Source organism: Spermophilus citellus (assembly GCF_964194105.1).
Source record: "Spermophilus citellus genome assembly, chromosome: 9".
Lineage (NCBI taxonomy): Eukaryota > Metazoa > Chordata > Mammalia > Rodentia > Sciuridae > Spermophilus > Spermophilus citellus.
The window spans coordinates 74316178-74329710 of NC_138191.1; the positions used below are offsets into that span (position 1 = coordinate 74316178).

Here is a 13533-nt window from a genome sequence, read left to right on the forward strand (position 1 = left end):
AACGAAAGAAACCATGGGGGCGATACTTGGATTTGGCAATGATTTGTTGGCTATGTCACCAGAAGCACAAACAAAACTTGAAATGGGCTTTGGTTAAAGCCACGTTCATCAAGCTCCTTCATGTGGCAGGTATTCTGATAGTTGCCTGGGATGGGAATATAAAGAAATGGCAAGACTTCAAATTGTTCACATATTCACTGATTGATACAGGAGTAGGCAAAACTACAAAATGAAACAGGAAGAGCTGTTGCTGCTGCTGCCTTTTTTTATTTTTTTCCTTTCTTTTTGTTTGAGACAGGGTCTTGCTAAGTTGCAGAGGTTGACCTTGAATTTGTGATATTCCTGACTCAGCCAAGTTGGTGGAATTATAGGTGTGTGCCACTGCAATGAGATTCATTTGACATTTCTTTTCAATTTTTATTCCAGCCAAAGGATTAATCTTAAAAAAAAAAAAAAGGATAAAAATGCTTCAGAAGTGGGTAATTTGAATTTCCTCCCTTTTATTTATCTATAAAAAGTGAAATGGGGGTTGGGGTTGTGGCACTTGCTTCACACGTGTGAGGTGCTGGGTTCGATCCTGCGCATTTCATAAAAACAAATAAAACAAAATAAAGGTATTATGTCCATTTACAACTAAAAAAATATTTTTAAAAAAGTGAAAAGGGAAGGAGGAAAGATCAGGAAAAGTCATGGAGAACCAATTTATCCATGGGTGTCAATTTAATAAGATGTTTAGATAGAGAAATTTCCAATGTTCAGATTAATTTCAATTATAAAACTTATCTTGGGATGTTTGAAAATATACTCTTGCAGGGCAAACTTGTGAACTTATCATTCATATGTTATTTTTCACTCCCAATGATTTTTAGTATGTTAGCATTTTCTTATTAAAATTTTTGGGTCACTTTTCCGTAGATACTGCCTCATTTGGAAAGCCTTGGGAAACAGGAAAAAAATTCTAACAAAATGTCAGCTTTTCGAAATCATTGTCCACATTTGGATTCAGTTGGTGAAATAACAAAAGAAGATTTGATACAAAAATCTCATGTAAGATGTTAATCTTTCTTAAAAAAAATCATACTTGGCTTTTCTCTCAAATGTGCATTTTAATAAAATATTATTTATGAATCCTCATTTTAAAAATGTATGATGTTATTAGAGAATTGTATATCTTTGGCTGTGTCAATATAACAAATATTGTCTTTTTAAATTTCCTTTCATTAGGGTACTTGTCAGGATTGTAAAGTCAGAGGACCAAATCTTTGGGCATGCCTGGAGGTATGTGTGTGTATATATATATATATTTTTTTTTCTTGAAAATTTTGATAGTATAAATGTAGATCTGAATAATGATAACCAAAAAAAATTTGACACTTTAGAATTTCATAAATGAGCATAGTTTGAAGACATCACTGTTTGATAACAAAATACTAAACTTTAAATTTTGGAAGAATTTTAACTTAGAAGGCTCTTACAAAGTTTTTAGTCATTGAGATATTTTATGCTTGCTTTTTATTAGAGGTGACATAATTTTCAACTTAGAGATATATATTCTGGTTTCATTTTGTACCTGGTACCTTTAAGTTAAATTACTATGAAAAGTAATCATTAAAACATGTAATTAAGATCTGGTTGTAAATATGGTTTTAATGCTATTATACATTCTCATGTTATAAAATATTTTCCTTCTTGTATGACTGTTTATAGAATAGATGTTCATATGTTGGCTGTGGTGAATCACAAGTAGATCACAGCACCATACATTCTCAGGTATGTATATAATATATTTTAATACAAAACTTTTTTAAAAAAAAACTTGTTTTGAGACAGTGTAGAATGTAAACGTGTGTGTGTGTGTGTGTGTGTGTGTGTGTGTGTGTGTACACGCGCGTGCATGCGCGCGTGCTGGGGATTGAACCTGGGACCTTGCATATTCTGAGCTTGTTGTGCTCTACCACTGTACTATTGAGCAATACCCATAAGCTTTTTGAGACAATTTTTAAGATGGCTGAAAGAAAGAAAAATTCAATAGAGCATTATTAATTCAAGTCATAATTCAAGTTTGGTTTTTTTTTTTTTTTAATGAGTTAAAAGTGTCTTGGTAAGTAGGGAGGGGAATTGCAAAGAAGACCAATATTAGAATGAACCTATAATTCAGAGAATACTTATTTAAGTATGCATCCAGGTATATTGAGGTGCCTTAATACTCATGGCTGGAATATTAGGAGGTTATGGATTTTGAAATCAGAGCAATATGTAAGTATATGACATGGTCTAGCTAGCTTTATATTTCGATTCATATTGTATTGCCTTTTCCTGTCACCTAACTGGTGTCGTCTTCGTTTTGCTCTGTTTGGTGCTTCCCGTGTAACTCTGGCATGCATCTTTCAATTATTAACATGTTTGTTTTTTTTTTTTTTTGGTGGTGGTGGGGATTGAACCCAGGTCCTTGCACATGCTAGGCAAACATTCTACCGCTGAGCCTCATCTCCAGCCCTGGCATGCATCTTTTATAGTATTAGGTAGATTTCACATTCTAAACTACAAGTTTCTCAAACAAACTGTGTCTTAAGATGAACAAAGTAAGTCTCAAGAGAATTAATTAAGCCAAAATACTCAGAACTGCAAGGCATCATTATAAATAATTTGCTTCTGTGAAGCTAGAATGGTACTTGCTACGTGTGCCTTGGGAGAACAAGAAATTAAGTCACTCACATCATTTTCTGCAGGCAGGGCTAAAATTCTTTTGCAGAATTTAACTTGAGAAAGACTGGAGTTTTATTTATTCAAGATCTCATATTCCCTATTGCTTGAGCTGTTTTGCTGTTGTGTGTTTTGATTCATGTTTGTTTTGTTTTTTTGCTGTTCTCAGTTCCTAGAATAGTTACTTGCTATTGTCTATCATTTTTTTCTCCTTCTTTCCCTTTTTGTTTTTGGAGGGGGGCGGGGGGCAGTGCTGCGTATTGAACCAGAGCCTCAAATGTGTTTTTATCACTGAGCTGCATCCCCAGTTTCATTATTTCTTATATTCTACTTACTTGCTGATTGCAGAGTAGTCTTATACTTTTACATTTTCCCATTTATCTTTATATAATGAATAGTGGGGGGAAATGGGTTATAAAGTAACTTCTAATGGACTTAGGTATTGTTACTATTCACTATGCTTTAGCAGTTTATTGGAAGAACAGTTTTTTTGAGTTTCTAGATTAGCTCTTTTGGGTATATCACAAATCATCAAAGGCCAGCAGTTTATCTTCTGTGATCTTTTGAAGAAATATTTTCAAGTATATCTAATTGTGGTTCCTCTTCTCCCTCTCCTGTGAAATTATACAGGAGACAAAGCATTATCTAACTGTGAACCTCACCACTCTTCGAGTCTGGTGTTATGCTTGCAGCAAAGAAGTATTTTTGGATAGAAAATTAGGAACTCAGCCTTCATTGCCTCATGTAAGACAACCTCAGCAAACACAGGAAAACAGTGTCCAGGTAATTTAAACCCATTTAGTTAAGATATCAAATAGTTAGTTTCAAAAATTTTCATGTGGTTGAAATTTGAAAAGGAAGCCTTCCTAACCTACTCATATTCTAAAAATGTCTGCAATGTGTCACTTCTCCTTTTTGGGAGGAGTATAGAGTGATAGATAAAGATGAGATTGAAACCCACCTGTCAGAAGATGGAAAAGCAGGCCAGGCATGGTGACACACGCCTATTACTTCAGCTATTCGGGAGGCTGAGGCAGGAGGATTGTAAGTTTGAGGCCTGCTAGGGCAACTTAGACCTTATCTCAAAATAAAATACCAATGAAAAATATGGGAAAAAAAGGAAAGTATTGATTAAAAACAAATAAGATGGAAAAGTACCTAATGATCTGAAAAGAAAATGATTTAAGTATTTATTTTATTTCTAGCAAACCTGATTGTAGGATGGTAGGCCTTCTTTGCTAGAGAATGGAAGGTACTAATTCAGTTCCCTTTTCCTTATTCCCTCCCCTCTCTACCTCCATTTTTATTACTGTGAACTTTTTACTAATTATTGAAAACTAGATAGAATATAATGAAATATAGTATGTCTTAGAGATTTTTCTCCCTTTGGATCAAGAGACTTAGAGTACATGTATAGACTTGCGAAGATTGATCACCTAATTTTCATAATTTCCAGTCATATAAAAATAAGAAAAAGGAAATTATAACAGTTAACTGCGAACTTATTCTGATTATCATTTGATTAGATTTGATTAACCCTGAGGCTTCTTTTTCCTTATGTGTATTGTAAAAGTTATGTTGCATTTGTATATTGGTTCCTTTCTTTATGTGTGTGTGGTACTAGGATTTAACCCAGGGGTATTTTACCACTGAGCCACATCCCCAGCCCATTTAATTATTATTTTTTTGAGACAGAGTCTCATTAAGTTGCTGAGGGCCTTGCTCAGTTGCTGAGGCTGGCCTCAAACTTGCCATTCTGCTGTCTCAGCCTCCTGAGTTTTTGGTATTACAGGAGTGTGCTGCCATGCCTGGTTCTAAATTTGTTCTTGATGCCAACTCAGATTTTTCTGTTGTATCTTTGTATCACATTTTGATGCTTGACATTTGTGACAGTAAATTGCTTGCCTTACACACTATAACCTAAGATAAGTAGATTTTAGACAGGGAATGTTTGTTGCATTGCCAGATTGACATTGAATGGTTCCAATAAATTATCACCATTACTATTTCTTCCGCAAGTACCTACTTATTATTCACAAGTGTTTAATATATTTCAGAAGCTTTAATACTTTGAAAATAAGTTTTTTTTAAAGAGAAAGAGGGAATATTTTTTAATATTTATTTTTCAGTTTTCGGTGGATATAACTTCTTTATTTTATTTGTATGTGGTGCTGGGGATTGAACCCAGCGCCCCGCGCATGCCAGGCGAGCGCGTTACCGCTTGAGCCACATCCCCAGCCCTGAAAATAAGTTTTTTTGATTCTTACATTATTAACAAAAGTGTGATGTGATGTGCTGACTAAAATTTTAATCATGTAAGAAACTGATCACAGTTTATAAAAGCAAAGTTATTATTAGCATTACTTACTAAAAGTAAATTAAATAAGATATCTGTTCCCATTTCTTTTTTTATTTTTTAGTTGTATTGGATCAATACCTTTTTATTTATTTATTTTTATGTGGTGCAGAGGATTGAACCCAGGGCCTTGCATGTGCTAGGTGAGCGCTCTACTGCTGAGCCACAACCCCAGCCAATCTGTTCCCATTTCTGCCAAAATAGATTAAGATTGAAAATTCTAATGAATTTTGAATCTGGTAGAATAAGTGTACTGATACTTAATTTCATACAGCTTCCTGATGAATTGGAATATTTTATTATTCAGAAGAAAAGTTATTTTTATAAACTTCTTTAGAAGTGCAGAATTTATAGGCTGTTTGAATTCTGTTCACCTAAGTATTGATAATAAAACATTGGAAACCTTGCAAATGTCATTAAGATTTTTTCAGATTGAAGTGAACATGTACCATTTTTATAAAACAATTATTTTATAAATACAAGCGAAAATATGAAACCTATTCAAATTTTCAGTATCTATAGATACCAGAAAGGAAAGTAAAGATATAAGTGGGTGGGTATAAGTACATATGCCTGCATTGGGAAGATGTGATAAGGCTTTTAAGTTGGAGATCCAGAGTACATGCTAAATGCATTATGGTATTCCTGTCCTCTATTTGATTGTTGTTGAATGAGTTCAGTGTGCCTTGATCTTATGATATTAAAAGACAGATTGAAAATTCTGTTCTTTATGTGCACTTTCCTGATATTTTAAACTTTAGCTCAAATTTTCTTTCTTTTTTTGGGGGGGTCTTTCTTTTTAACTATAGGCTAGCATTTGGCCAACAGGTCATCACTAGCAATGTCTGAGTTAAGCCAATTCTTGGGAAATAATGTTGGAATTTTTTTTATTTAAATCCTTTTTTGACTAATAAGCATAAGAGTGTGCAAGCTAAGTATAGTAATATATATTAAGAAAAAAATATATTTGAAATCTACAAATGTTGATTTGTTATGATGAAATTTTTGCACCTTTTTCTTGCAAAGTTAGAAAGATCTGAAAAGACAATGCAGGATAGTACGTTTTGGAGGTCTTATTTTAATTGAGATATGATATTACTCAATTATTGAGTTTAAATTTAGGAAAGTCAGTTATAAAAGGTAACTTTTTATATAAGTTCAAATATTAATAAAACCAAGATGATATGCTATTAATTAGCATAGATGTGTATTTCCTTCAAAATTAAATGTCAATTTTAGAATAATTGCTAATACCACAAATTTTTAGGGTTCTATTAAAATAACATCTACTAGTAATTGTATAAGTTAAAATTAAAGGTTTTTTTTTTACCCTAAGGATTTATTCAAGTTTGCTATATCTTTTTGCTATAAGGATTTTAAAATACCTAGTAACACAACACTGAAAACTCCTCTGGTTGCTGTATTTGATGATCTGGATATAGAAGTGGAAGAAGAAGATGAACTTAAGGCAAGAGGTAACATAATTCTCCTGTGTAACACCCCTTTTTTGTTTGGCTGCTTGTTACTTAAGGAAAATATGTAATGTGAAAATTTCAAAATTTAGAGGTTGTGGGAATGGAGATAATTACAAAAAGAGAGTTCAAAAACATGTTCTATTATGTATTTGGAAATAAAGCAAACTTTTGGTTTCTCTGGAATCACTTTACCAAAGCTGGGATCCTAATGACACTTTTACAGTTGGGCCTTATGATCTTTTGCTAATGTGCCTTTTGATATCTATTTGAACAGTAGTTCTCAACCCATTTTAAAATTTTTAACCTGTCAGTTGGTAGGGAAATATTCATGTATCCCCTTAGTATTTCTAAGGAACAACATTCATTTGGAAAACGAGGTGATTATGATAGACCTTTGCCCCCCTCACTCCCTTACTTCAACCCCTACATGAGAATAAGTTTCACGTTTTTTTGTGTTCTTTTAGGTCTATAGCTCATGGTAAAAACTTCAAATTTTCTATTTTATAATTGTTTTTAGGTGTATATTTAGTATATATTAAAATAATAAAATGGGAATTAACACTTTGTTATAAGTTTAACATTACTAGAAATAATATATATTTCATATACGTCTGTTTTAATCCATTAATTCAGCCCACAGTATTATTTTATTGGATACTGTTGACAACTGTTACTAATTTAGCTGTGTTTTAGAGATTCTTAGAAGTTTAAATTTCCAGGTAAGAAATGTAGTTTCAGTGACATAGCGTTTGCCTAGCATGTGTACTGAGCTTCATCCTGCATCTCTATTTCATCTTTTAATAATGTGATAAAGTAATGTAAGTGAACTTGAGTGTAAATGGAAGGCAGCTATGCTCACCATTCTGCTGCCTACTGTGAACTTGAAGATACATGGAAGAGAGAAATTTATCCAATGTCTGCTTTATTGTCTTGGCTTGAACCACAGGAAATTGATGTTGTGTAGTTTGAACTTTGGCAGTTTTTTATGGCTCAAGCTAACAAATACTGCTTTAGTGTTACACATGGAAATGGAGAGAAAAAAGATTTTTATTGTTTCTCATTACATGAGTTTTTTGCATTGTCATCAAACTGTTTTGATGACTAATTGAGTATCTTTTGTGTTTTTAAATGAGGACTTTATATTTTTTCCCAATAGGTCTTACAGGTTTGAAAAATATTGGAAATACTTGTTATATGAATGCAGCTTTGCAGGCTCTTTCAAACTGGTAAGAAATAACTTAATTTTTTTTGTGTGTATGTGCGTGTGTAGTTTTAAAAAGTTACTCTTTGAGCAGAAAACCATGCTATTGCAATAGTAGACTAACTCCCAAAATAGAGTAGGCAAAGATCTGGGTTAGAACACAATCCATTGTTGTTCAAATGGGGTAACTGTCTGCATGTCTATAGTTTTCCAACACTTTTGGTCCTGGCATAGACTATAGGCAGTTTTTTTTTTTTTAACATATAGAAAATAAAGAGCTTGAAGTAATTAATTCCTCAGATCACTTTTATTTATTTTATTTTTTAAAAAATATTTATTTATTTAGTTAGTTAGTTCTCGGGGGACACAACATCTTTGTTTGTATGTGGTGCTGAGGATCGAACCCCGGCCACACGCATGCCAGGCGAGCGCGCTACCCTGAGAGCCACATCCCCAGCCCCCTCAGATCACTTTTAGTTTAGAAATCCTATGAAAATATTTTTTTTTTCCCTAGAAGTGGAAACCTCACTAACAAAGCATTCAAAAAAATTTTTTTCTAAATCATACAAAGTAGAAAGGGCAGTTATTACTCTTAGATGTAGAGGTATTAAGTAAGGACCAGAATTCATAATCATTGATTTTGACGTTGTACTGGATTTAATTTTAGAATAGTGATTGGAGACTAAACATAAGTATATTTCTTCCCAGAGTAATCTCGTTTTTAGTAGTAAACTAACTTTACTGTTAGTTCTCTTATGTTCCAATTACATTATGTTCCATAACCCAATGAAATAAAAAAAATAATAATTTTTATTAAATAATCAGAGAATACCTCTTTGATGAAGTGAGATTTAGTCTGGAACTTGAAGAATGAGTATAAGCTGGTTGTATAAAGGGTAGGGAGAACATTCAGCACAGAAAGATGAATATTTGGTAAGCAGCCTTGACACTTTTGAGGAACTGGAAGAAAATTTGTGATAGGAGTATGATAATCGTGGGGGTAAATAGCATGGGTCCAGGTAACATAGACCACATGAAGGATTTAGGTCTTATGCTTAGTGAAGTAAAACAATTGGAGAATTTTTACAATGGATAGCTAAATAATCCAGTTTACATTTTAGAATGATTGTCATGTGGATTGGAGGGGGAAGAGAATGGAATTTGGAAGACCAGCTAGGAAACTGTAGTGATTTAGGCAAGAAATTGTGGTGGCTTGCACCATCTAGGGTGGTAAGTAAAGAGTGGATGAATTAGAGACATTCTTATAATGATTGATTGATATGGTTTGATTAGAGTCAGTAGACAAAGGGAGGAGACTGTAAGGTTAATAATGTAATTATATGATGAAAGGATTGTAGGTTGATGGTTTTTTTTTTTTTTTTTAATACTCATAAGAAAGTGTACCACAGAAGGTTAAATAATTTTGCCATGGTTGTCAGCTCATTAGTGTGCTTGCATAACCAGTATATATACTAAAATTGGAACAGTACAGAGAAGATTAACATGGCCCCTGTGCAAGGGTGATACACAAATTCATGAAGTGTTCCATATTAAAAAAAAAAAAAAAAGATTACCAGCTTATAGTAAATGTTAGAGTAGAATTCAGAATCTGGGATTTTTGTGTGTACATTTGTTGCTCTAAATCTTTTGTTGATTACTGCACAATACCAATTCCACAAATTTACTTTGCATCTTCTTCGATTTCATTGGGAAAGATATGGATGATAAAATTACAATGTTGCAAAGGATAATTTACTGGCTATCCAGATGTCTTCATAGGGTGGTCAATTTATTGCAGGTCTGGATCTGGTCCTTTTCCAATTTCCTGTAACTGAATAGAATCATAGAAGCTATAAAAGATTGTTAACTTGAGTCATCAACATCATCAACGTGTAACAGTACCACATACTAGAATATAGAAGGAGAAGGAAGAGATTGACTTGAAAGTTAAATTTCAAGCATGTTAAATTTGAAATGGTAACAGCCATCATTTTGAGCATTTGCTGTAAATGGAGTTTAGATAAGTTGGTTGACTTTATATAAATATGACCATCACTGGAGTATGGGTGGGAATTTCAGATTGTCCAAGAATAAGAGTATATTTAGGAAAGAAAAATTATAGCATCCTTTATATATACTAAAAATATTTTTATGCCTGAGAGCAGAAAGAACAAATAAAATGAGAAAAGGAGTTGTCTGAGAGGTAAAGAGAATTACAGTGGTCAAGAGAAGGTTTGTTTAAGAATGAAGGGTAGTTACCTATGACAGATGTTACTGAGAGAGAACTGAAAGGGCATTAACTGGATCTGGCAGCATGGAGGAATGATATGGTTGAGCTAAATCTGATTTGAATGGGTTGAGTTCCATAAAAGGAAATAATCGATATAGGGATATATGTGCTATCAATTCATTAAATGACCAAAAATTAATAAGTAATTTGATTCTGTTTTCAGCCAGATCTGCAATCTTCCAGTAACTCATCAAAATTACAAACACAAAGGACAAGAGGAAAGGCACACAGTATATGTTCTTTAGGTCTTTTAGAACACTTGGAATTGTTCTTTTGATCATGTCCATGAACTTATAAAGGTGATATTGTAGACATTAAAGGCAGGGGTACTATTCAAAAAGGAATGCCCCACAGATGTTACCATGGCAAAACTATCAGAGTCTACAGTGTTATCCAGTGTGCTATTGGCATTGTATAAAACAAGCAAGTTAAAGGCAAGATTCTTGCCAAGGAAATTAGTATGCATATTGAGAATTTTAAGCACTCTTAAGAGCTGAGACAGCTTCCTGAAATGTAAAAGAAAATGATCAGAAAAAGAAGGAAGCCGAAGAGAAGGTACCTGAGTTCAGCAGACGTGTCAATCTTCTGCACCTAGAGAAGCATGCTTTGTGAGAACTAGTAGAAAGGAGTCTGAACTGCTAGAACCTGTTTCCTAGGAATTCGTGGCATAATAGTTATAAAAAAATTAAAATACCCTTGGATTGTTAAAAAAGAAAAGCTTGATTCCACTCTAACCTTTCTCTTTTTTTAATTAGCCCACCTTTGACACAGTTTTTTCTTGATTGTGGCGGACTAGCTAGAACAGATAAGAAACCAGCCATTTGTAAAAGTTATCTCAAACTAATGACAGAATTGTGGCATAAGAGCAGGTATGTACTTTATTTATTTTTCTTATTATATTTCTAAATGAGTATTATAAATATTAAAAGGATGCAGGCCTATTTTTTGGAGTGGGAAAAAGTAGAAGATAGACATTCATGGCAGTTCAGTTAAGTTTCAGGCATGTTACATTTGAAACTTAACACCCAAATAAAGGAGTGTTCAGTCTAAAAGTTTAGAAGCATCTGGAGTGCTGAACTGCTAATACTGCTATTACCAAAATTTGTGAGTTATAATGCAGGAGTAGCAGTCTCACAATGCCAAAATCAGACCATGGATATCTTTATTTATCAGTACTAGGGATTGAACTCAGGGGTGCTTTACCATGGAGCTGCTTCCTCAGTTCTTTTTTATTTTTAGAGTCTCAATAGGTTTCTAAGGCTGGCCTTGAACTTGTGATTCTCCTGCCTTAGCCTCCTGAATTGCTGGGATTGCAGGCATGCACTACCACACCTTTATGGATGTCTCCCTGAATGTGTCGGTTTGTTCTAAAGTTTAGTTATAGGGCAATAATATTTGCTGTAATATGTTAATTTTGTTTTAGAACTACTCAGGAAATTGCATTTTTGAAAAATACAGTGAAATATGATAAAAAAAAGAAATATGATCACTTAATTGAGAAAAGAGCAGTACAATGTCACTTAAAATATCAGTGATAAAATGTTTTGATGAGCCTGTGGAACATAATGCTGGATAGTTTTGAATGAGTTTTTTTAAAACATTAAAAACACTTTTCAGTTTATCAGTTTGAGTTCTTGATTTTTAATTTCTAAAGTAAAAATTAAAAATTTCTTTTTCAAAATGATTTCTTCCTCAGGCCAGGATCTGTTGTGCCTACTAATCTATTTCAAGGAATTAAAACTGTAAATCCAACTTTTCGGGGGTATTCTCAACAGGTAAGTCTATTGCTTTTCATTCATAATTTTCATAATCCTTAATAAGTTTGGAAAAGGCTATTATGCTTTTTTTATTTGTCCTTTTTTTTTTTTGGTTATTGCTCCTTGTGTCTGTATTTGCCAAGAATAGTAACCCTTTATCATGTTTATTGTTTATATTTTTACAACTTTCAGTTTTGTGATATGTGTATATTTTTCTAGAAACTTTGAGTGTGGGTAAATGTGTATTTCTTCTAAGTGCTTCTAGTTTCAAGTTCCACATCCAGAGAGCAGATACATTTTCAATATTTTATCCTTTTATGATTCATTACACGAGGCACTTGCTTTATATTGCAATATGACCCAAATTTTATTTTTATTTTTTTCAAACGGCTAAAAAATTGTACCAGATTGTATAAATGAAAGAATTCCTATCTGATTAAAAATTTCTTTGTTAATTTTTTCATGCTTATATTAATATATGTCAGGGTCTGTTTCTGGTCTTTGTGTGGTGTTGCTGTATATGCTAGATAAGTTCTCTACCACTGAGCTATACATCCCTTTAGCTGTCTCTGGGCTTTGTAATTCATTTCATTGACTGGTCTTTTTTTTTATTATTATCATGTGGCAGTTTCAATAATATAATAATATCTTTAATATTTATACATGGTCCTCACACTTTATTTTTTATTACTATCATTCTTTTTACTAATTTTTTTTGGTGTGTGTGTGATGATGGGGATCAAGCTCAGGGTCTCACACATGTTAGGTAAGCACTCTACTTCTGAACTACACCTAGCATCCTCTGTTCATTTTTTCCCATGCAGATTTCTGGGACACCAATGATTATAATTTGGTGCTGTGAGTTAGGGTCCAATAAGCACTTCAGGTGATCAAGGAGATACAGTACAATATTGGATAAAGCTTAAGCCAAACTTATATAATATTCATGTTTAGTATATCTGAATTCTGATTATCACATGAGGAATTCTGATTATCACATGTTTTCTATGTCATTTTCTATGGTTTATTAATAGCAGCACTAATAAAAGCTGACATCCAGATCATCTTTAGTTTATTGAAACTTCTGTTTTATTTATATAACTTTTTAGAACTTAGTGTTTTCCATCTCTCTATTGCCATTCTACACAAATTGTTATTTCCTTAATTTAATGTTCTATATTTAAAATCTATGTTGTATATTTTCCTTTAAGTTCCTATATACACATAGTAAAGTTGTAACTACCTTGTTGATATATTAGGATGCTCAGGAATTCCTTCGATGTTTAATGGATCTGCTTCATGAAGAACTGAAAGAGCAGGTCATGGAAGTAGAGGAAGATCCTCAAACCATAACTACTGAGGAGACCATGGAAGAAGAAAAGAGCCAGTCAGATGTAGATTTTCAGTCTTGTGAATCTTGTAGCAGCAGTGATAAAACAGAAAATGAAAATGGCTCCAGAAATGGCTTTTCTGAAGATAATAATGAAACAACAATGTTAATTCAGGATGATGAGAACAATTCAGAAATGTCAAAAGATTGGCAAAAAGAGAAGATGTGCAATAAGATTAATAAAGTAAATTCTGAAGAATTAGATAAAGATAGAGACTCTGTGTCTGAAACACTCGACTTGAACAACCAGGAAACTGTCAAAGTGCAAATACATGGCAGAACTTCAGGTGATAATTTAATAATTTGATCATGAAAATGATAGTATTTCATTTGTAGACAATGAGTGCTTAAGTAATTGTTA

The 13533-nt window shown here is 33.0% G+C and overlaps 1 protein-coding gene across 9 annotated transcripts in view; it reads left to right on the plus strand.

Moving 5' to 3' along the window:
- The window catches only part of USP33 (ubiquitin specific peptidase 33), a 59436-nt gene that overhangs the window by 12179 nt on the left and 33724 nt on the right, over nucleotides 1–13533 (plus strand). For 8 of the 9 annotated variants that reach the window (XM_081305935.1, XM_081305936.1, XM_081305929.1 and 5 more), the window contains 9 exons: nucleotides 916–1047; nucleotides 1225–1278; nucleotides 1708–1770; nucleotides 3334–3486; nucleotides 6432–6534; nucleotides 7691–7760; nucleotides 10781–10894; nucleotides 11722–11800; nucleotides 13042–13459. In XM_081305935.1, the coding sequence (XP_081162061.1) occupies nucleotides 967–1047; nucleotides 1225–1278; nucleotides 1708–1770; nucleotides 3334–3486; nucleotides 6432–6534; nucleotides 7691–7760; nucleotides 10781–10894; nucleotides 11722–11800; nucleotides 13042–13459 (1135 nt within the window). In that variant the 5' untranslated portion in view covers nucleotides 916–966. The remainder of the gene's footprint in view (nucleotides 1–915; nucleotides 1048–1224; nucleotides 1279–1707; nucleotides 1771–3333; nucleotides 3487–6431; nucleotides 6535–7690; nucleotides 7761–10780; nucleotides 10895–11721; nucleotides 11801–13041; nucleotides 13460–13533) is intronic. The other variant, XM_081305934.1, reaches the window with a different exon arrangement.